This window comes from Scomber scombrus, chromosome 4 (assembly GCF_963691925.1).
Source record: "Scomber scombrus chromosome 4, fScoSco1.1, whole genome shotgun sequence".
Taxonomy (NCBI): Eukaryota; Metazoa; Chordata; class Actinopteri; order Scombriformes; family Scombridae; genus Scomber; species Scomber scombrus.
In genome coordinates this window covers 26,064,680-26,090,058 of record NC_084973.1, presented here as the reverse complement: position 1 = coordinate 26,090,058, position 25,379 = coordinate 26,064,680, and the positions used below count along the sequence as shown (strand labels likewise).

The following is a 25,379-nucleotide window of genomic DNA, read 5'->3' as shown; positions in this document are numbered from 1 at the left end:
GCCAATCAGAGGCCGGCTTATTATATACAAATAGCACATATCTTTAGCTACTCTGCTCCATGCCTGTGTTTGTGTGTTGTTTTTTTAATGCATTTCAAGCTGCACAAATGCACCAACACTTTACCTGAATGAGTTCAATGAATGCGTCTTCTGCGTGTGTCATTGTTGGGGTTTTTAAGGTGAGCTAGGTTTATGCAGTAGCTTGTAGAAAAAGATGCAACCACGGCTACTCTCTTTGCTTTAAAAAAGAAAAAAAGAAAAGCTTCCTGTCTGACGTCAGATGACCACATCCGTGTTGGAGATTTGTTTTGCTGCTGCTGGATGTCATATATTTCGCTGGAGGAAAAAACAACCACATCTGCTGTCTAGTAAAAAAACGCAAACGTCGGGCAACACCGAAGTGGGTTTTTTTATATTTCTTGAGAGGAGACGAAACTGCGTCATTAGATACGTCTTACATTACATCATTATAGTAGGGTTTTTTTGCAAGATGGTGAGTGTTAGTTAGCCTGAGACAGCTTGCTAAGCTAACTAGCAGGCTAACAAAGCAGGCTTTTTTTATATATGTATATATAATGTGGACACATCTGTAAGCTTTATCCAGCTGTGTGACAGAGCAACACTGTTAAAAAGCCATCGTTTTAATAGTTTAATTGTTATTGAAGCCTGCAGAATGGGTTAGCTATAGTGTGACTGGAGTATGCATATAAAACACCTCTTGTAGTTTATAGTAAAGTAACATTTTTGAGTCATTATCGTCTTTTAAAGGCGCCCAATAGTTAATATTAGAGTCTAATACATCAGTCAGGGGATTTGAGACCCGTGGAGGTTTGATGTTTTGGACTGTCACCATCACCCCTGGCATCTCCTCTAGAAAGCCATGTCATGATGGTGCTCAGGAGGCTACTGAGAAAGCGCTGGGTGCTGGGAGTAGTCTTTGGACTGTCTCTGATCTACTTTCTCACCAGCACACTCAAACAGGTACAGAAACTCAAATCCACTAAAGCTATGATAATTATCCTCTGAACCAAAGGGTGGGCGACGTGGGTAAAAATCATCCATTAAAGTAATAGTATCCAAAGTAATAGTATCCACATTTATGTTACCAGGGGTTTCATAGCCCATAATGCCAATTTGTCCAGGAATCCAAATGAATGTGACCAAAGTGCCTTTTCTAGTTAGTTGTGAATACTTCACTATGTTTGGTTTCTTCAGCCCACTCGGCCATCCAAATAGCATACAACTCAACTGTATATACACTTAAAAAAGTTTGACATTTGTTTACATATTGCTACTTTGACACGAGGGACTGAAACTGCTGAACCTGTATTGTCTGTTTTTGGATCTTTGGATTCATCCGTAAACACTTGAACATAACCTGTGTATTTACTCTCTGTATAATTATAAAACTCATTCACTAATTCTACATTTTTCTTTGCTGCTTTAACTTGCAGTACGTGTAAATCCACCATCAGTGGTTCTAGTACCCACACAGGGGTTGAGAAGGTTACTTTGGAAATGTAATAGGTTACAGAATACTAGTTACCTCTATTTAAAATGTAATAAGTAATGTAACTATTTTAATTACTTAATCAGAGTAATGTAACTTATTATATTTGATTACTTTTTGATTTTCAGCTATTAGAGTAAGTGTACCCATTAAGCCCACCAAAATATTCAGAGTTCAGGTGTTTCTCACAGATACTGACATGATTTATAAGAGATAATATCTTATAAAGCAAGATTTATCTGTCATTTGAAAATGTATTCATTAGTTAATGTAAATTTTGGAATATAAAATAAAGATATTTTATGAAAAAAGTCAAAAAGTCTGGCATGGGCTCAATTGGTACTGTACCACCGTTTAAGTCCATGTGTGCTCCAAATAAGCCCACATCATGATTTAATGACAAAATCTAAAAAATATATAATCTCAGACAGTTTGTTTAGCTTTGAACGGCAGTGTGGATTGATTTAATTGGCAGGCTGCAAATTCAAACAAGAGAACCAATCAAAAAGCATCAGAGTAGCATCAATTTACTAATAAGCCTTGACTGGAAAATGGCAAACAAAGGCATTATGCACATCAAAAACATGCAATGCAACACATTGAATAGTATTCAACATATAGCCATAGGTTACTAAAGAGTTTCAGTTGTTTGGAAATTCAGTCAAGAGAACATTAATAGATAAAAATAACCAGATGGTTATGTCTGTTTGATGCAGTAAGTCACCTGGGTGTCAAATAGTGTTGCAAAAAACCTACAAATCGTGTATTGCCACAAAGAAGTCATACTTAATGTGCAGTGTTTCCAATAAATGACCTAAAAGGTGTAGCTACTTCTGTAAAAATGGTACAGGAAAATCTTTGTTGTTGTGAAGGGTGTCAAACCTTATTTTCTGGCACAGACTGAAATGTGTTTAAATTATCATAAACTCTCTATTCATTTTATTGCACCAATTATTTTGGTCTATAAAATGTGATGAAGTAGTTTAAAAAAAAAAAAATAGAAAATGAAAAGTCTTTTGTCCAATCAACAGCCAAAACCCAGTTGTGCTATCATAGAGACACCATCAAATATTCACATTTCATAAGTTGGAACTAGGGAACTCTTTACCTGGAAAAATCTGCCAAAATAGTTTTCATCCATCAGCTTATGAAATAATCGAGTTATCTCTCCTAGCTCTAGTTAATTCAATTTACTGTAAAAGTTGCAAGAATTTTAGACCTTATTTAGACAAAGTTCATGCACATCTGTTTTGTTAAAAGAGCATCTAACGTGAGAAATGTGTCTTCTTTTGTTACGTTTAAAGGTTTATACAGAAAAATATTTTTAATCCTCAAAAAAATCAAATTTTTTGCAGGCATAACCAAAATTCAGCTATCATTTCAGCACTAGTAATGGAAACTATCAATATGTAATCAGCTCTATTATTTTACTTAATATCTCATCATATTGCCCAACGGGATTCTGAACATCGTTTAAAAAATTTCCCTTCTTATTATCATTTCATAACAAGCTTTTGTGGTTTTGCAGGAGGAGAGGACCATACGGGACCGCACACTCTTGGAGGTTAGAGATTCAGATCATCGCATCCCCTGGAAAGTCCGTTTTAACCTGGGCAACAGCAGCCGACAGATCACTCAGTGCAGAAACTCCATCCAGGGCAAGACACTGATCACAGATGAACTTGGTGAGTAATGCAACCGTTACTCACTACCATACAATGATGAGAATCAGACAGCTACGTGATACTGTTCTGAAGCCTTTAATCAATGTATACCCTTATCTGTGTTAATGTTTTACAGGTTATGTCTGCGAGAGAAAAGACTTGCTGGTGAACGGCTGCTGTAACGTCAATGCTCCCAGCACCAGACAATACATTTGTAAAAGCTGCCTGGCCAACGGTTGCTGTAGCATCTACGAGTATTGCGTGTCATGCTGCCTCCAGCCTGATAAGGTAATCGATCAAAACCAGGATGTTTGGGTTATTATCAGAAACGGCTCCGCTGTCAATATCCTACATCTTCTCTGCACGTACGCATTTTAAGGGGTGGTGAAATGCAAGAATTCACATACTATACATCTCAGAGGTGAATCTTGATATTGTAGTCTATATGTAGCAGTAACCATGAAAGGGGAAAAAAGAACAGGTTTAACTAACGGAAATCTGTACGTCAATGCTTTACTAATACTTTTTCTTATCTATGTTCTCCTCCGTAGCAACCTCTTCTTGAGCGCTTCCTGAATCGTGCAGCTGAAGGCTTTCAGAATCTCTTCACTGCCGTGGAGGATCATTTTGAGCTGTGCCTGGCCAAGTGTAGGACCTCTTCACAAGTATGTTATGAGATACATTAAAATAAAAATGATAAGTTCTCACCGACCAGCTCTCCAAACTTTTTCGATGTTTCATCTTGGTACAAAACCAGTCAAATCACTCCATCATTGTATTCGCTACGAAATAAAGCATGATTAGTGAAAACGTTTGTCCCACAGCCACAGACGCCAACCTATCTCTTGACAGTTAAAATAATTATTTCCCTTATATAATATTCATCTGTGTATTTTTCATACAGATGTCAAAGGAGGAGATGCGCATTATTCTCTTTAATGCTTCACAATGACTCATTGCAATTGTCCCCTGAATTTCCTGAATGTCAAAAACCAACAGCAGCAAATGTATGCTCTTGTCTTTATGTACACTCATTGTAGTTTTTGATTTTTTTGCAAATTCTCAAGAGATAAGAAATATGTTGACATTCACTCTGCGCCAGATTTGATTCAGCAGCAAAAACTACATTTTATTAACTTATTTTTTTCTCTCCTGCAGAGTGTTCAGCATGAGAACACCTACCGAAACCCTCAAGCAAAGTACTGCTATGGCGAGAGTCCTCCAGAGCTACTACCTGTATAAGCATTTGACTTTCCTCGCCGGTTTAGGAAGTACCAGAACAGCAGTGGGCTAATAAAGGCCCCCTGTTTGGACACCTAATTGTTCTTGGAGAAGAGACTTTGCAAATGAACTGTTGTCTTGGACATGTTTGCATTATAGTGGCAAAGAGATGAAGACAGCCAAGACACCAGACCAACCTCAAAATGGACAAATGCTGTATGTGATTTGATTATTTACACTTCATAAGTGCATTAGAACGCTTCATACATTCATCCATGATGATCATCAGGTCTACATAGCAGGCAGCTCATCCATCAGGATTCATTTCAAACCAGTTCATTTCATAACATAGGCTTCATTTCAAACCTGATTTAAAAAGGTAACAGCTTTTTCATGTTTTGTTGAATATTTTTAAAACGGCAAAGAATGTGTCATTACTTTTGTCTTAGTGCATGCATATGAAATGGCTATTTAATAAAAGTGACTGTGAAATAAAATGTCTCATGATTTATGTTTTTTAAAAGATTTGGAACATTTAGAGTTGGTTTAATTGTGCCTTTATTATTTTCCTGAAAGGTGGTATTACATGTTTTGTTTGTTTTTCCAAAGAAAAGAGCCACACTATAATATTTAAAGTTGCCAAAAGCCCAAAGAGAATTAAGTATTTTAAAGTTTGCAGAAGAAAATCAATGAGTTTAATGAACTAGAGAAAAGTGAAATGGTACAGTATGATCAAGCAAAGACAATTTAAAATCACTAACCTTTTTATTAGTTAAAATGAGCAAACATGCATTATATGTGTGTAATGGTGTATGAGCAGAAGGTCCAATCAAAGCATAAAGAAAGGTTTGATAAAGATTTTCAAGTATGTAACAGTCTGAAGGAAATCATATAATTGTAAGAAAACAGCCATGTCTTCAAAAGTATACAAACAGGAAACTTTAGATTGCCGACATTATGAGGATTAATTTCTTGTAGAATAAATAACTTAATTTGGGAAGGACAGGCCCACATTAATCTTGGTACAGTGTTGTTGTTCCCCTGCATTACTTTGATGGGAGTCTGACAGACTTATCTGCCTTACTGTGCACCGTCCATCTGTCTATAAATTTCACAGTGGAATACAGTGATTGGACACCAAAATGGTGAGTCTGTTAAGGTGATTCTTATCAGCTTCTGCCTCTACCTCAGGCAATGTAGTCTGCTCACATGGGATAGATGGCCAGAGCAAAACAATTAATCATTCTGAAGGGTGAGAAAACAAACTGTCGTAATTAGGAAATGTATTAAGGCCCTTTCTCATTTGCCTCTTTGGCAACTTGATTAATTGCTGTCACATGGGAACAATGTCGGTTGCTTCAAAATACCAAGTTAAATTGAACAAACCCGTTTCTGATATAGTTTCTAAAGAAATAGTTTGACATTTGGGAAATTCTCTCATTCACTCTGTTGCCATGAGTTAAATGAAAAGACTGATATCACTCATATTTTTTACAGTAAATGCAGACTGCAGCTTAGCTTAGCACAAAGAATGGAAACAGCTTGGCTCTTTCTGGGAACAAAAGCTGCCTTAAGCTCACTATTAGGAATATACCTTGTCTCTCTAAGCCTAAAAATGGAGGCGTGCATACATTTAAACAAACAAGATATAATGTGTTAACTATGAACAGAGCCAAACTAACTCTTTCCATGTTTTCTGTCATTATGCTATGCTATGCTGCTGGCTGTAGCCTCATATTTAACATAAAAATATGAAAATGAATCTTCTCATGTAACTCTTGGCAAGAAAGCAAGCAGGCATATTTTTACAAAATGTTTAAAATGTTTATTTAGTAAATTCATATACTTTACAAATAAGCATTTACATATCTTGAAAAAACATGTAACCATAAGAAAAGCTGCCATGAACTGTATCACAATCTGAGATGAATTACAGAAAGTATCCACTCCCCTCAAAGTATTTCTTAAATGTTACCCCAATGGCTTTATGTTTTATCTGATTTGGCCCTTTGACCCCAAACTGATGCTCCAGCCACTCCAGGTAGTCCCTGGATGCGACCAAAAGAGTGTGACCCCACTGCTTTCTGTCAAATGCAGACTTGGGTAGTGTGGGTGGAGAGACTGTCGAGGAGCATTTCTCTTTGTGAATATCCTTCACACAAGTTGCTAGCATGTTGACTCTTGAGATGGTACGGCTGAGCTTCTCATGAAGTGGGAGATCATTGGGATTCAGGTTGTTCTTCTGGTCCTCCAGGAGTTTCTTCAGGCCTTGGGCCATGAAGAGGAGGCTACATTGAACTTTTGCCCAATGGTTAGGGGAGTTCTGGTGGACCTGGAGCTTAGGGAATCCTGGGGGCCAAGTGCCGATGTTTTTCCCATTAGCTTTCTCCTGGAAGGGGGAAATAGTGAATTGAGTTAACAGATTTGTAACTTTCATCTGAGTTCTTTCATCGCACTGTATTACAAATGTGCCAAACTCTTTCTCTGATGGTTGAGTTAAGACATCCCAATGAGCATCTAAAACCGCACCCACCCAAGAGATGTGCACCTAGATGTGGATGTAAAAGCCAGCATTGCAGCTTGTTTTTGTCCATGTGTCAGTGCCACCAAGACAAATGTGGGGGATTGGAGAGAGAGCACTCATTAAAGACACTTTTTTTTCATCCCAAACACTGGATTGAAAAAAAAATGTCAGTTACACAATATTCAATAAGTATAAGATGCACAATTTGACTCAGCAATGCATCAAGCTATTACACCACAAATTAGGTCAGCACTGCAATTACACCAATCATAACCATCTTTAATACTGTAACTTTATTTTTGCAGTCTTGTGGGGGAAACAATTACATTTGAACCTCTTCACTAAGAAAAATAGCAAAGTTTATTTTCAGCAATGTGACAATACACTTTTCAGTATTTTTGCATGGTTCAGTCTATCAGCTAATGTGGAGTTATGTGGTTTTCAGCAAACAGCAACATTATGCATGGTCTGTGCAAGACAAGTAATCCAGTCCTGCATACAGTAGAACGTTATCAGAGAGGTACTTGTACTTAAGCATTTGATGGACTGTCAACTGTAAAAAGTTGTTTTACATTGTTATATTGCAGCTGGTGGCACACCTGTACAGTTATTGAGAGCTACCTTACAGAAATTACTCAAACTCATGTGTGATGGGGACTATGGCCATGGCACACAAACTAACTATAGATATATACTGTAGTGACACACAATATTATGTTACTTACAAAGTCTGTCAGGCTCTCTTCAACTCCTTTTTTGGTGATGGCTGTCAGCTCTATCGGTCTGCATGATGAACCAGTGACAGCATGTTTCTTTGGTATATGTCCTGCCTCCAAGCTCCGCAGTAAAATCATCATCCATGTGCACCCCAGTTTCACAAAACCTGAAAATGCAAGTGGACGGTCGTAACTTTTGACATATATCAAATGAATGTGAAATGGCTGCTGATACACAGTAATTAACAATGAATGAAGAAAGTGAGTAGTGTGGGATACTCTACCTGCACTGTGTTTCATTCTGAGATGTGACTCTTCTCAACTGTTCAAATATGACGGAAGGACAGATCTCATAGTAATGTCATCCCAATCATACAAGATCATTTTATATTTGCAAACCTCTCAGTAGGCGTGTGAAAGAAGTGCTACTGATAAATTCCCCATATCTCTATCTCAGCATATCCCTTGATGAAAAAAGTGAAACCAAGATTGCGTTCCTTTGACAGGTCAACATCTAACCCTGTGTTGTTTGTCACTTCTACTTAAGGAAATGAAAATCTCTGATAAAGTTTAGTAAACTTTAGGGGTTGACTCTTAATTTATTTAAAACTTTTGTGTGTATGCATCTTGAATATTTTTTCAGTGCAAAAGCATTAAAAGACATTCTGCAAATAGTTGAAAGAGATGAATTTAAGCAAATGGTCTCATACAGAATAGGAACTTTGGTTTCAAGACAGATTTTGGTTTGTAGATAAAGAAGACAATTTATCACTTTTGACTAAGTTTTTCTACACCTTGCATAATCTATTAAACAATCAACTTGTATTTTTGTGTAAGTGATTATTATTATCGACACCCAACACACAACAACCTTTACTCTGACAAATAACATTCTTTAATATACGTCAGTTATTTATCACATACTTTTGTGATGACATTGATTTGATGATGGATTCATTCCTCTTTTGATCTCTTTTCATGCGGTACTTCCTGTGCGTAGATGTAACCACAACCATGACATATCCTTATAACCTAGTTCAGTCTAGTTCAACCCTCCAACAGTCATTTCTAACTGAATCATTTAGTAAAAGTTTTGCTTTTATTGTTGCCATAAAAACCTTAAGCTTTTTTTTTTTTAAAGCTTTTTTTAAGGAAAGGAAATTTAAAAAAACAGAATATTACACAATCAAAATGTCTTTATTAAGTTTAGCACAGTTCAGTACTTGGTCCCCAGAACTATTAGTTGCATAAACAAAATACAAACTTAACAACACAGGCTGAGGCACTTGCAACTTTCATACATATATACAGGATGTACAATATAAGTCAATATTGTATGCTCTTCAGTCACTTTAGTTGTATCTTTATTGCTTTTGGTCATGCTGACTTTACTTTCTTTGAGCTTATATAAAACATAATAATTACTTGTCATCTTATTAATGAATATAAAAATACAATGTAAAATGCTTCTGATCCCCTCCCCTGAAAAACCTGCAGAAAAAAATTCATACAAAAAAAAGCAATATTTATGAAACTGAGGCACAACTTTCAAATGTAAGTAAACAATAAACAAGCATCAAACCATACAAAATACGATAATAAACAAATAATTAATGTAAGATTGTAAAACACATACATGCGCATACACAGGAACACACACACACACATACATCCATGAGTGCACCAGAATTACCAGAATGTCGCAAACGGCATCCTTTATTACTAAGAAGACCTATTGCTATTTTCACTATCAGTCATTTGGTAGATGATGATGAAAACAACTGCAACAACAAAACACTCACACATCACAATGATAACTTTGTGAAACATGAATAATACTGTTATGGTATTTGTATAAATATACTAATAAACTAGCAGATTACCTCGGACTAACTTCATAGTGCCTGGTGAAAAGGAATCTTGAATCAGACTCGTAAAGTGTTTCCTCTTGATCTTCGGTATTTTAATGTATCTGCTTTTATGTTCTCCCAACATGTGCAATGTAAACTCTGCTTATACTGTATGAATAAAATAAATAATAACATAAATAATAGAAATAATAACAATAATAATACAATAAATAAGTATTTAATAAATATATACATAATCCAATAACAACTTAACTGAACTCCTTGTAGCAAGTAAACTAAGAATCTTTGTGTGTGGAATAGGTGGACTGCCCCTTTTAGAAGTTGAATCCATGCTCTCTATTTGCACAGTCCCTTTGCCTCCTCTTGTACCTGCGCCACTTGCACAAGCCATTCCTTCAGACTGACTATGACACCCCATCCATATACTTTTTTTGTATAGTCATCCTCGTGGGACAGCTGTGGTGGGGCTGCCGTTGGTGGCAAAGGGATTTCAGGCTCAACAGTTTGGAGGAAAGCTGTTATTTTATGTAGATGGTGGGGGAATCTGGCCCTGACTCTGTTTAAGGGATCTGCAACAGACGCTGAATTAACCCAAATTTTCTGATATTCTTCTACCTGGGAAATATGCAGATGAAAAAGTATGTTCTTGATGTAGATGTCCTGCAGCTTCTCAATGTTGTTTTTGCCTGATATTGAGGAATCAGGAGCATTGGTTGGAGCCTTTTTACCCTCGATGTTGTGATAATCTTTCTGTAAGAAAGAGAAGGATCTTATATTAATTTTCCATAAATCGAAACATGGATTAGCAAAAATCATTAGAACAGCTGGTATGACTGAATGTAAACTGGTCTGAAATCGAATAGTTAATAGTTTTAATAATATAGTAGTTATGAGGATTTCTTTTTTATAATGTAGCAGTGAAGACTGATGGCTCTAATGGTTATACAATAAACCACACAGATATTGTGTGATATTAGCTGTTTATTCTCCCAAAATGAGTGGTGTAAAACCTAAAAAATACACTCTCTCTGCTCTCTGAAACATTGAACAAGGTTTAATCACCCATTTATTGATCAGTCAGATCGGCTATTGATGCTTTCTAAACAGATCTGTGGATTAGACCGGGTCAAAACTGACCCAGAACATACTGCAAGGGTGTAAAATATGAACAGCATGTAAGAGTTAATGATATATTCATTTATATTATTTATTGCATATACTTTTACTCTTACTCTAACTGTTAATTTTTTAGTTTTGTAAATTATTATATTATATAAGGGAGTTTCATAATCTGATACTCATCCATCCATAACAGACCTTCATCATAACTTATGAAGTGTGTAATTGCGAGAGCTGGATTTCTCCCTTTTCTTTCCCTCTTATGGGAATAATAATTCTCTTAATGGGGTTGGTGGATGTCAAATACATCAGCAATTACATTACAAAGAGCCAATGAGGTCACATTTACAAAACACATACACTGTGTAATAAAAAGGAGGCAACAGTCTTCAAATAGTGCCGTATTAGCTACTTTGTGAGTCACCTTATTTGTCACTACTAGCGTAGCCATGTGGTAATAAAAGAAAGTTGAAACTTTAAATGGTCTGAACAAGTGTCAAAGTGGTTTTGGACCAGTGGATGAACTAAAACATTTTGTACCAGCTACAATAAAATAAAAGTGTTATGCATGATTACGATTACAGCAAATATGCAATAAGTAGTACATGGATATCATATAAAGAAACATGACAACATGACAGAATCACTGTGTGGTACTTACATATTTATCCAGTAGTTGCTCTGTTTCAAGTGTCATTAGGCTTGTAATATCCTTCAATTTACTAAAGACGGCGTCACAGCTGTGTGTTGGAGCAGGAAATACTGGCATCCACTCAAGCATCAAGGCTAAGAAAAGTACTGCGAAAAGAACATATGCATATAGACTAATTAATAAGCAGTTATTCAGGATTTATGAATTATTATGTACCAGTAGTTAAAGTAGCCAGATTTAAGACGCCATGTTTTGAATTTCATAAGTCAGTGGATGCCAACCCAGGGGTCTGGACTGCCTTAATGGGTTACAAAGCACGTCTGAGGCACCTATCTGACACTTAACAGATGACAATGTTACCTCAAATATTCGAAACTACAGAAGGATACAGTCACTAGATGAGCAGCTGGGAAAAAGAAAATGCAATCTGCGACTAGAGGTTGCAAGTAGACATTGCTTTTAACGGGCTCTCAAACAAGAGAGGGAGGGAACCTTTGCCTTTGATAAAGAGGGAGAGCTTAAAGGACCACTCCAGTGTAAATCCATTGATTTGTGAAGTTCTCAGTCAAAGAGAAATATTACTTAACATAATAACAATAATTCAGCTTGTTTGCCTTAAAGCTGTCTGTATTCCCAGAGAATACCAAAATCCTTTAACAACACTGGAAGTATTTTCTGAAAGAACTCCTTGGACAAAGCTCCTTTTTATGGTGAAAGGTAGGACAGGCTTAGTTAACTTCTAGTGTAAGGATTACAGCGGAAAATATACAATATATTATTCAGTTTGGGAAAACCTTCCTTTCACTGGTACGCAAATATAGCATGGCACATTAACACTGCTAGAACAAATGAATGCACATAGGCAAAATCTTACATGAAACAATCATTCATGAAAAGAAACTAAAACTTGATTTGTCATAATGTGGTCTAACGTAACGCAAATTCACTAAATTAAACTGCTGAACAATGCTTACAGAGATACATCAAGTAACAGTACAGTAATGATAATTCTAAAAATGCTTACCATAGTACCTCAGTTGTCCATTGAATGTATAATCCATAGTAACAATAACTGATGCGCTTTGACCCTTAGTGGTTCTTGGTTGATGAACCATGTCAACACAGCAAGTTGCACCTTCAAAAATAGATGTCAATGGTAAACTGGCCTATTTATATAGTATTCAATGTGCTTGGTCATCATCTATACCCACCCACTTAGACACGCACAGAACTTGCAATGACATATTCCATGATGACTTCTTTCTTTAAAAAAAATCATTCATATCAGAGTGTGTCACTTTCCCCAGCCTTTTGATTTTGGCAAAGGTGTGTACTAAATACTTAATTTTCTGAAGTGTCAGCGCTAAATGCAGAGTCAAGATAATATCATGCATGATGTTAAAACACATCAGATATAGAAAGAGGTCTTAAGCTTTACAAATTGTAAAAGAAGTCACCCACAAGTGAAAAAAACTACTAAAAGAGTAAAACAGTAAAAAGTAGAAGTATAAAAAGTTTTTTTTTAAAACAACATTAAATTACACAGAATTTCTGCGTAAACCTTGATTCTTTCAGGCGTCTGGGAAAAACCACTAATATGAATGGGGGGTTTGATACTATCAGGTAAATTATGACTTCTGCGTCACTGGCAGCACCATACAATTTTCCAACCCAACCATAATCTTAAAAAACGTCTTCTTTTCCATTGAACATGACATTTGAGATGCCTGGCCATAAAAGCATCCCCCTCATAATCTCACCTACAGTAGCCTCTGCTAGTTTCACCTGAAAGCCACTCCAAGAGTTACTGACAAAGCGGCAAGTATGAAATGGTCCACTACTCCCCCATTCTGCGAACTTCCGTTAAGAAAAACTGATGGGTCTATCTTCACACATGTGAATACTCTACTCCTGCCACAGCTGGATCTCATTGCATCCCTTTGATTTCGTTGAGTTGTGATCACTGGATCAGATTTTCTTACCTTTCTGATGAGAGTTTTTCCAGATCAGGAGGACAGTTTTCTGGTGTGCCCTACGGTTCCATTGTGGTTTCTCCTTTATTTGTTCTCCTTGTACTTGAGTCCCTTTGGATAGATCATCAGTTTTAAAAGGCATATCTTATTTCAATACATTTCATTTCAGGCTCACAATATCAACAAAGTGATGATTTTAAGTTAACTAATTTTTAAATAAATTCCATTGAGGAATGGATGTTCATCCATTTAGTTGATGCAGTGGCTCTGATTTGTGCTTCTGACAGATGACACTGAAGAAAGGTGTTGAGTTCATTTTATCTTCAGTTAAGTCCAGCCAAAAAAAATCAAGCTATTATTTTTGGGCACGACTTGGCTTTTGACCAGCATGTCAAGTGCTCTATTTATTCCTGTTTTTACTATCTGAGGAATAAATCTATCATTAGCCTCAATGCATATCCAGATGGGGTGGAGATGATTAGGCTTTTATTTCATCACCTTTGCGGTGGGTAACGGCTTCAAGACTCATGGAAAATCATTAGTATTAAAGTGACAATAATTTGTTCCATCCCTGTCATCCTAATTTGACAAACTTGACTCATGAGTGGGGTATGACTGATTTTAAGGCATAATCTTGCCTTTCCTGAGGTGAAAAAATCCAACTTGCTCATAACAAGAAATCAACAAAAAATACATATTTCAATACTTTTTATTGAATGAAGCAGCACAAAAATTACAAATGTTTACAGCATACTTTTACTTCAAATTGTACAAAATGTAGTTGTACCAAAGAAAAAAATCTACGTGATAAGCTAATAGCTAAAGTAAAAGTTCATTGTGCAAATAACAAAAAAATAAGACATAGTGTTATTGACCTTGGGTAATGTTATGGTTACAAAATGCTGACCTTTCAAAAAACAGGGATCAAGCCTACTGTTATGCTCGACAGCATTTGTAGTAGTTTTAATATACTACCTGCACATTCTTTTTCAAACCAAAAGGTGAGCCCTGTTGCCAAAAAATAAAAATTCTCAGTTGTCTTTTGCATGAAAATTAATATAAGCTCAACATTCTCACAACTGCATTGCATTTTAAGCTTCACACTTTCACAAAGAGTTTAATTTTTGGGAATGGCCTTTCATTTAAAAAAAGAAGGTTGTTCAGACACATTATGATATCAACTTTACCAGAAGACTAATTTGTGGGCTTATAGCACTGGAGAAATTATATAAGAGGGTGTTCTGCTCTATGCAGCAAAATTATGTTACGAACAACTCAACTTTACCACACACCACAAAATTTCATGTATTAGAGAGAAAGAGTTGATCATACATGTTTATTAGTCTGACTTTGTGCTTGTGAATTTGAATGTGCAAGTGTGTGTGTGTGTGTGTCTGTGTGTGTGTGTGTTAAGGATTGATTGTGCATTTGGATGTGCACGTGTGAGCTTGTGGGCCCCCTGGGACTCAGTGCATTCTGCCTTGAATAGGTAAGACAGGAGGCCTCATAGACAAACTGTTTGTGCACACCATAAGGGAAGCGCTTCTGGTGTTCATGGCAAGTTTGTAGTAGTTAATACTGCTGGCGATGCAGTGCTAGTCTAGGCACAGAGTAAGCCTCCCTTCCTGCTTCCCTGCCACCCCTGGCTGCTGGAGCTGGAGTGAGGGGGTGGGGTGGGGGCCATATTGAGCTGATCGTACAGCTCAGATGGGACTTCAGATATCAGCTGGTGGCTGGTTCTTTCCTCTGATGCTGGAGCATGCCTGTCACACTCACTATATCCTCCTCGGGAACCTGGACAATTAGTAGAGAAGCAAAAAGTTAAAGCAGCATTTATTGATTTTTGGACCTTTGGGGGGTAGCAGATCCAGTCTTAAACACAACACCAACATATTATCACCCTATACAGTTAATATGGACGTATACAAACAGTGTTATGAACTTGTGAGCAAAGAGTTGCCTATTTACACATCCGGCAGATATAGGAAGATTTTATGTGCTAAAAGCTCCACTATGTTTGTCTGTCTCTCTGTTCGGTGCTAGCTGTACAGGTGTACAGTGGGTAAGACTTTTGTTTTGCTCAAAACAGCTGCTTGATGGGGCTGCAAAGGAGATTAATTAGTTGTGAGTGTTGCAGCACTAAAGCCAAAACTATGAGCTAAAAGACACAAAAACGCTCTGTAGCACTGAGGTGAACTGCGGAGTCGGTGATTACTTCGTGGGTTCCTCCTCACCAACAACATCTTATGCATTACTCATAACCATTTGATCCCTTGATAATATAAGCATATTGATTACTACAGCTTTAAAATTTAAAACAGAGATGAGAATAACTGTCTTACTGTACACCTTTGACAAAGTAAACATGTCCTTCCTACCACCTAGCCCACCCGTGATCAGGAGCAGTGAACAGTGAAAATTCATTGCTTGCAGACCTTGCCCCCTCTCAAAGGGGGCATCATTTTCTCTTTCATGGGACATGGAGAATGCGGTGGACAGTTGTGCAGCTAAAACGCTTGTGGTCTTCGTTAGAACTTTGCAAGATCAGGTGACTGCTGTAGACCTGTTTGTGGATTCAAGTTCAATGTGAACCCTAAAATCAAAAATTCACACACTCCAATCAATAAAATACTGATTTACAACTTCTAAAATCTCACTATTTAAAATAAATGCACTTCTATTTAGTGTAGAAGGAACAGTATCCCACATACTGTAGTTTCCAGTAAATTCAAGGTGTTTATCCACTCGACTTCCTTGAACATAGCATGGTTATGACTAAATTACTGATATATGAACCAGTAAGTGGCCGCCCATCAGCCCATATGCACATGTTCTCTCACATGTCCTAGTGACGCAGTGTTGTTCTGTTAAGTGATAGGGAATGTCCTCACCTATTTCAGTTACTATGACTACTCAGTCAAGCACTTTCTAAATGACTTCCATTCATTTTCATCCTTCCTCTTTAAGATGTGACAATTTGACCCCAAAAACTTATGGATTATGCTGACAAAATGTATACTGTTAAACTCTTCAAGCAAAGCTGAGATAATTTTCCCTGGTTTAATACATTTACCTTGCTGTGTCTGGATGCAAAGAACTTCCCAAGAATTTGGAAAGCAGAAGTACAGCTACATTATAAGTTTATCAGTGGGAGTTGTTATTATTAGGCCTGCCTATGGTAAAACTCACACTTACGAGGTTCCTCTTACTGTAGAATTTCATGGCATTGACCTGCAATGTACTGCTATGACTAAGACGCTTTATGTTATGTTACTTCCCGCACAGCATAGTACAGTTATGAAAGTAAGTAACACATTCATTTCAAAAACATTAAAGACAGCTGCCGAAAAAATCAGGAGTAAAACAAAAAACATGGATGGACGTGGAACTCCAAAGATTAAATGACTAGGTTTACCTTTGTTCATCTTTGCCCAGTGTCTGGTGACGAGGTGGATTAAACAACCCGATTCTCTAAGACCATGGTTATATGAACACACCACATAGTGATGCAAACAGTGGGAGAGCATATTGACAGGACTTCTATTAACGCAGCAATAGGAGCCACATAATTTAATTAATCACCAGTGCAAACTCAGGACCAGAGGGTATCACATTTAACTCTATTTCATCTCATTAGATTTGGGAAAGCCCTCAATATGATCAATACAATTCAAAATGATTTAAAAAAGCACTTGCTAGTCTGGTTCCACAGTACATCATGCTGTCAATTTATAACCCCAGCAGGTATTTTATGCGTATGTATGCATAATGTTTCTTTTCATGTAAAGCCCATTGAACTGCTTTTGTTTGAGATTTGCATTGAATCGAACCTTTTACACCAACCTAGAAACGCTTAAGAGTTGAAAAGTTATAGCGTAATATAATATAATATAATATAATATAATAGAGAGTCAAGGTGAAATTGATCCACATAAACCAAAAAAACACTCAGATGTGTGAGGTAATTTGAAGATGTGACAGACTCCTCTAGTCTTACTTAATGGCACAAGAATGCTTTAAATAATGCATGAATCTCACTGATGTAGGAGGGAAATTTTCCTTTGCTCATTCACTCAGGTCAGAGGCAGTCTATGATAAGTTTCTGAGTAACTGCAATGATATTACCTAGATAATCATTTCTTGGTAACTTCAAGATAATTCATGTTGCAGGGGTTACTGATTAAGTTGGCAGAGAGATACAGATGTATTTACCAAAACTGCCATTGTGTGCAAAATAGGAAAGTAAAATCGATACAGAGATCTTTGAAACCACACAGCAACTGCTGTGTTTTATGCACGCCACAAAAACCCTAACATGGATATATCAAGTTAAAAATGCTTCTTGAATAATAATCTTGTCAGTTCACGATTTAATTATAATTATATATAATTTATGACAGTATTAATTAGAAAATAATAAATCAATGCCTACATCATAGGATTATTAAGATGAAAATGTGCGTTCAAAACTTGTGCCTTATACAGTTTGTATCAAATCTATGGACAAACTGGGATAAGTAAAAACACCCTTGAAATGATATTGAATATCTGGCTTTGACATTCTTGTTGAATACACCTCAGAGGAATGCTGGTTGATGTGAAATAAGCTCTGTCTTTATCTGTCTTCATCTGTAAACTCCCACATGAAGAAAAAGCCTGAATAAATACCTGAGATAGTTGTAATACATTTTAGAGTCACAAATATAGGCATTGGGTAGCAACTTTTGACCATGACGACAACTTTTTATTTTGTTATATTGGCGTTCACTATTCCACTGATAGGCAACAATGTCATGAAGATGTGAGACTTACCAGAGCATGGTCGAAGCTGAAGGTGCTTATGTAATAGGCAGAAATGTCGCTGTCGGCCAGAGGCTGAGATATCTGGGCAACGATCCCACATTCATCTAAACAAGAAAAAGTGGAGGAGAAATATAGTGAAAATACAAGCACACTTCTGAATCAAGAATCAATCATTGGCTATCCTGTGTTTCGCCTTTTATACAATTCTGTTTCCCTTTAAGAGTCAACATGCGTTTGATTTAACCGTGCTATAAACTACAAAAAAGTAATAAACACCACAAAAAAATGAAATGACAGCTTGTCCCGTTCCCATAATTTGGTGAAAACTACCCATAGACTGTATATAAGAAATGGACGTAACATCCGTGACGTCACCCATTGGTTTGTGGACTGCTGCTTGGAAGCCAATAGCATCCGATCTGAGCAGCGCCATCTTGAATATTTCAGGTGCATGCCGGGAAAAATAAAAACACGGATTCTACTTATATGGGCATCAGGAGGAGTAAGAGGCGCCCTCCTGAACCTGTGAACCAATCAACCTGTCAATCACGACATAGCCACGCCCTAATGCATACCCTGCTTTATCGTCAAACATAAAATCAGGGAGGCCAAACTTTCACAAATGAACATCATGCTGCATTGAAGAAGGTTTTAAACTAGCGATTGAGACCATAAACACATTTTGAAAACGTTTACTGAGGTTAGAAATCAAGTGAGAAGTTGATGAATTCTCAATTGACTTGTATTGAGACGGAAGTCCTTTTGACACCAAGATGGTCGTCCCCTGGTGGCCTTTTGATAGAATGCAGTTTTAAGTTACTTCTGCGTTGGCATCATTTCAGAGGACCGGAACTCCCCGCCTGAAACTACCCTATCTTCTTTCCCTCTTTTTTTTCCCCCTGCTAGTACTGTGACAAAAAAATATTGGTAAAAAAAAACATTTTCGTCTATCTTAAATCCCATTGGAATCAATATTGAGATCAAATTCAGACAGGGAAAATAAATCGCCTGTGGTTGCCGAAAAAATGTACCTATATTTTTAGGGGATCTTCACGTCCAACTGACACAGAAAAATGTGATTTCACGTCGCATTCCAGCCACGATGGAGTATTTCAAACTGCTTGTCTGCACATTTTAATCTACTGCTTTTTCTCCTGTCCTGAATTTTTTTAATGCATCAAAGTTTGTAAAGATCATAAATTGGTGCTGTTCACTCTATTTTGTGTCACCAGACGTTTAACCTACAAAGATTTCTATCCGACATCAAATGGCACGAACAGAGACAAAAAAAGCCATACAGTATGTAGAGTAAATTACCACATTCTGAAGCCTTTGAAAGGAAGTGGTCTTACCAAAGCCTAGCGGTTGTCCCCCTATCCGCACCATTCTCCACAGCTCTCCGGAGGAACTGGTGAAGAGCAGATCAGCAGGAAACCTAGAGCACAGAGATCAACCACTGATTTCCAAGCAACCGAGCGCAAACATACACAATTGTATGAGGTCGAAAGGGGAAATACACAGACGCTGAAACAGCTACTTAGGTTTATTACAGTTAACATGCGATGCTTTGCTAAATCAATCTTAGTAAACTAATACCTAACAATGGCAACAATCATGCGTTTGGTAATGTTAGGACTGATAAGACTAAATACAGTTAACTGTGTCAGAAGGAACTAGACATCTTCTTAATATTATTGAATGGAGCTGCAGCCATGCCAAAAAATCTCTGGTATTTGCCTTTTTTTACTCAGATATCATTAATGCACTATGTCTGTTCTTTTCTGAGTCTTTATTATTATTACTCATACACATGATTTGCCCTGACACTGATCAAGGAGAAGGACTGGATTACATCCATCCCTAATACACTGTTGCCCATAAAGTTGGAATAAAATATTTTTTACTTCTTCTCATGAAATGAAAATGTGATTTATTCTTGATAAATAAAGTGTATATATTCTCAAAATTGTATTGATCAATCTCATCGCACCTGGTTTAAGGTGATTAGTGATGTGTATAAATGAAAAACAAAAACAGGAATGTGTCTGAAAACAAAATTATTCCAACTTTATGGGCAACAGTGTATTTGCTTTACCACGGGACATAACCGGTGGTCTGAAATAGAAGCATTGCATTTTTCACATATCTGCACTGAGGTGTCAAATGTGGTCTGGGTCAAAATGAGAAAGTTGGTTAGAACCCTTACTGTCTCTGAGCCTCGGTGTCCATCACCAGTGAGATGTAGCCATCGATGAGGGAGAAGGAGAAAAACTTGACGCAGTCCAGGTCCTGGCTAGGAGATGACTGCACTTCCTCTTTGGGGCTAGAGAAAAAGAAACACATTCAGAGGCAAAGATGGTCGGCAGTGTCGTTTTACAAAAAAAAGGCAAAAGGTATGACGTTACAATAAGATGATTCTTCAAAATAGGAACTAAAACGAGTCGAGTGGTTAGAGGACATGCCATATACGCAGCCGACCCCGGTTCGAATCCCGATCGGAGGTCCTTTGCTGCATGTCACACCCCCCTCTCTCTCCCATGTTTCCTGTCGGTCTACTGTTAAATAAAGGCATCTATGCCAACAAAATCTTAAAAAGGAACTAAAACTGAGAATATTGAAAATATTGGGTTTGTTTAAAGGGAATAAAAACATGGTAAATTGATGAAATTATTCTATTTATGTACTTACATCTAATCTTTGCTCATGGTAGGGCACAAGGCTCATTTAACTAGTCTGGGTCATGTGCTGCCACCTTGTGTTTCTAACAAGTACTGCAGTGGTGTGAGGAGACGTCATCTCACCTGCTGGAATAGAAGAGGACATCAATTAGCGTGGTGGCGATGGATGGCAGTGTGTCCGGGTCCAGAGACATCACACAGAATTGGTTCTGGGGGATCAGCACTGGGTGAACTGTAGGCTGGATGGCTGGGAAGAGAAAGGATAGCATTGGTTTATGGAAGTACTGGACATGTGCGATCACACTACATGTTTCTTGTATTTTCCTATTAAAAAAGTATCTTTTCAGACATTTCTAAACATGTACTTTCAAAATATCAATTTAACTCATATAAGAGAGAACTTACTTTAAAGGATAGGCAAGTCTGTCTTAAAACAATAGTCAGGTGCCCAAATGAACACTGAACTGTAATCATTCAGTCTTTTCATAGGGTTGATTAAAATATTGCCTCCTCATTTAGAGCAAAATGTACTGCATTTCAAAGTTTATGTGGAGATAATATGGGGCTTCGGCAGTGTTAGTTTGTGAAATAAAGTGGATATGTTCCACAGTTACAGTCTTTTTAGTAAAAAAAACTTCCTTCTTTGTGTCTCAGTGGACAGTGTTTTCCTGTTCAGCTGCAGTGGAAGGAACGTAACAAAACGAGGAAATGTGGCTCTAAAAAGATTAATTTGGACAGCTGGAGCTTCATTATATCTTCACATAAACTATTAAATGCATCTTAACACAGAAGGAGGGCTGTGGATTTCGTCCCCTATCTCTTACATTATGAAGGGGTCTCTAAATGGTCAGCATGAAGAGGAGGAATGATTACAGCAAGAAAAAATGTGTCAGTTTTCATTCATACACCTGGCTACTGTTTTAGGACAGACTTGAGAAACTTTCATTTAAAAAAGGACAGAGGCATTGTTGCAGTTACAAGTTTTTGGCTTTACTTATGATAACTTAAACATAACACTGAAATCGAGAAACGGAACAATTTCTTATGTAATATTACACTTATCTCAGTGGATCTCGTCACATTTTAACTGACTGCACAATTTTACAAATTAAATTTTAGGTGAAGCACTTTTTGTGTGTGAATTTGGTTAGTTAAATTGAAAAAAGGCATTTAACAATTAATATCCTTTTTACATAATTGAATAAGTCATTGGTTCTTAAAAGAGAGGTTCGGTTAGCAGGTTTGTACCATATTCTCAATGATAACAGACCTCCTGCTCTGTGATATCCTTCCAAGTTTACTCAGCTTTCTTCTTCAGCCTTGCAGATAAAATTAGTGTGATCAGTGTTGCATTTAGGTCACAACTGTGACCACAAGTTATCATGGGAATTTGCATTATGCACAACTAAACATTTTATCTGGTGGGTGAAACATTTCCGAACAAGTCAGACAAATGTGTCAAGTCAAAAAAAAGGAAACAAATTTTTATTAAGAGTTTGATATAATGCTGACATGTTGGAGCTGCTGAGAAATGGAAGACTCTGAAAGGGTGGACACACTTTTCATTACAATTGCATGTACTGCTTTCATTGTACAGCATGTTCTGAACTTCATGATGATGTAAAAATAACTTCCTGTAAAGGACAAACTAATTCAGTGCAGCTTAAAACATTTATTTATGTTTGAAAGCTTCTGTGGACCCAGCCTGTTTCATTGTTTCATTACATGTCATGCATTGCAATGTTTATTTAATAAGGCATACACTGGCTTTGTTAAGTACAGCAGGTGTCCATGTCCAGCAGTTCCTCCTGCTATAAATAAATATTTCATTTCACTCTCAATAATGACCGTCAGGGCTGATTGTCAGAAAAAAACGAGCTGGAACATTAATTAAAAACGTATAGGCACACTTGTTACTGTAACTTTATACTTTTTATATACTTGATACGTTTTGGATATTTAATATAAGTAATACTGTATAGTATATTTCGTAGACTATGAGATTACATTAAAGTTTGCTTTGAACCTCTTTTCTGTTCTTAGTTACTCTCAAAAAAGGCACTTCAGTCTTTCACGTTTCACATCAACTTTTGACATTACTGTTCCTGGTAGCCTTTTCTTCTTGCAAACTGCAACACTGTGGCAGCACTGCTGAGTTGGAAAAACTAACTATCAAAGAATAAAGGTCAATTTCTGTTTATGTCTGCAGCTTGATTACAGAGCATTTTTGACTTTTGTCTTCGGAAAAGCTGTTTTTATTTAAGTTGTCTTTAACGTACGTAATCTCACCTTTACACGCTGTTATTAGTCTTATTTAAGCCATGTAAAAGTGTTAAATGTTCTAGTATTTCTTAACTTGTATTTTTTTTTATTTCCTTTGTGATGAAAAAAAGTCTTCACACTTTGTGCATTAAATCTGAAGGTGGTGCTAGAGGATCTTAACTTTGTCCCCAGAGACAAACTCAATCAATACGAAAGATGCAAGTTCTCATACTAACTCATACTAAACAGGACTGTGACCTCTTGACTTCTACCTTCTTTGCCGTTCTTCTGGAGGCCGTTGGAAACATCCTGGCAGTGCACAGGAACAGACTCTCCTCCCACCTCTCTGTAGATATTGAACTCCTCCTCCAGAGTGGTGACGACCACAGACAAGTCTTTCTCTCTCACCTACACAAAAATAAGATGTGGGACATAAATATTGATGGGAAGACTGTTTACTGTACTTTTTAATATTAGAACTTACACAACATGCCGACCATTAATATACAGCACTTTCTGACACAAACATCTGTCAAGGTGTTATCTATTTTTGCCAACTTAACACTTCTACATGTAATACATCAACTAACTTTTAGAGGCCTCAGCTCTGTCGGGTATTAATTCCTTATCTGCAAAATTGGTGGGTGGACAAAACGCTGACAGTGTGGCTTCCTTTGTCTGGCATTGCTCAGTAGGTGAGAGGCTTCTTGGCGAGAGTAGAGTTCAAGAGTTTTTCTACATTTAGAGAGTTTGAAATATTGCTCCATATGTCTCATAATTATACAACAGTGTATAGCTTAGAGTGCCTGATACTTGTCGGCACTGATTAGACTGGAGTGGAAAAGAGTGTACCAGACACTAAAAAGTAAAAGTAGATGGGACTCACCAGGATGAAGTCAGTCTGATATGTGGAGAGCATAAACACAGAGACATGTTGCTGAGCCAGCGGGGCGATGACCGACTTTGCGATCTTGGTCACGCCCACAGCCTGAGAGCTGCTGGAGGCGTTGCCATTAGAGACCACGTTGAGGGGCAGCCAGATGGAGCCTTCTACCTGAAGGTGCTCGGAGGGCTGGAGCTCTGGATGGGGTCAGGAAGAGGATGGATGGTCAGTGAGTCAGCTGGCATAAGCACAGTATGCATCATGTCTATATGCTTATGTGAGAAACATGTCTGGGTTCTCTAAAGTATTGCTATAACAGCATTTCAGTGACTATATTTCAATGTAAATTTGCAAAACGTAATTATTTAGATGCTGTTAAGAGAATTGTTATACTATGTAACCTTGATGTCTTTTTAACCAAATTTGGCCCAGTTTTAAAGGGGCATTAAGGAGGGTAATATATATAGATGGAGTTTACACAGATGAGTATCCAAAATTAAAATGTGGGGTGTAATAACAGACTGTAAGCTTTCTTGGAAACCTCACATAGCTTCTAAATAAACAAAAGTGTCCAAAATGATTGCAATTCTGAACAGAGCAAAGTGTATATGGCATTATTATATATAATAGGATTATATGGCACTACAAATGTTGTACCTGTGAAGAGTTGTGGAGAAACACAAAACTAATATAATATTAGAAATAAGTTGGATTAATTCAAGGGAAGAAACCAATAGACTGTTAATCAAGATACGGATAATGGAAACAATACAACTATATAAAGCCAGATTATTGCCTGAAAATAATCAGAGATTGTATATGTGGCATCAGGTGATTGTGATCACAAGGAAATTTCCTTTAAAAAGCACATTCAAGCAGCAGTGTTCCCTTTATTCAACTATTATTCACTTTAAGAAAATGTATGCAGACCAAGTAATTGGTTGCTTAGCAAGCAGTATTCATGTTTTAGTTTTATGCTATTGATGGTAATGTGTGTATTGTGTCTTAAAAGGCTGTTGGAAGTACTGACAGACCATCTACAGTAGAAAAGTTATGTTGCTTCTTTAGAGAAGTAGACTGGCTGGTAGTTTAAGATTATGCTTCTCCCTGCTCCTTTTCAATGATGGAATGTGTAAAATATGATTTCAGTTTATATTTTGTGTTGGAAGGGTACAAGAATAAATATTGAAATGAAAAATAACTGATGAATGAAAAAATACTTTAAAATCAACACTATGGACATTGCTTGTAGCAAGTTCACATTATACATTAACTGCAAAAACCCAATATATGTGTATATCATACACTCACTTCCTTTCACCCCAGCCCCTGTCGTTTTCTTTGGCATGGTGACTGAAAACACCCCTGCTATTTATACTACATGGTGTGACATAAGTAAAAGTTATGCCCAGGAGAGTCCTACTACACCTACACCACCACAACATGCCTGGACGTGGAGTGTGACCTGATAGCAATGCATTAGTGTGCACACAATCACGCGTG

The 25,379-nt window shown here is 37.1% G+C and overlaps 2 protein-coding genes across 2 annotated transcripts in view; one reads left to right on the top strand and one right to left on the bottom strand.

Annotated features, from left to right (window-relative positions):
• Positions 1–300: 300 nt before the first annotated feature.
• Positions 301–4,870, top strand: spring1 (SREBF pathway regulator in golgi 1). Its single transcript, XM_062417762.1, has 5 exons — positions 301–981; positions 3,039–3,195; positions 3,311–3,462; positions 3,726–3,839; positions 4,333–4,870. The coding sequence occupies exons 1-5, from the start codon at positions 886–888 to the stop codon at positions 4,414–4,416; spliced, it is 603 nt and encodes a 200-aa protein (XP_062273746.1). The 5' UTR covers positions 301–885; the 3' UTR covers positions 4,417–4,870.
• Positions 4,871–13,947: 9,077 nt separating this feature from the next.
• castor1 (cytosolic arginine sensor for mTORC1 subunit 1) overlaps positions 13,948–25,379 on the bottom strand; it is a 21,282-nt gene continuing 9,850 nt past the window's right edge. The window contains exons 3-9 of the mRNA XM_062416992.1: positions 23,880–24,073; positions 23,266–23,401; positions 20,855–20,978; positions 20,260–20,376; positions 19,406–19,488; positions 18,063–18,157; positions 13,948–15,044 (exon numbers count right to left, since the gene is read on the bottom strand). Of these exons, the coding sequence (XP_062272976.1) occupies positions 14,973–15,044; positions 18,063–18,157; positions 19,406–19,488; positions 20,260–20,376; positions 20,855–20,978; positions 23,266–23,401; positions 23,880–24,073 (821 nt within the window). The 3' untranslated portion in view covers positions 13,948–14,972. The remainder of the gene's footprint in view (positions 15,045–18,062; positions 18,158–19,405; positions 19,489–20,259; positions 20,377–20,854; positions 20,979–23,265; positions 23,402–23,879; positions 24,074–25,379) is intronic.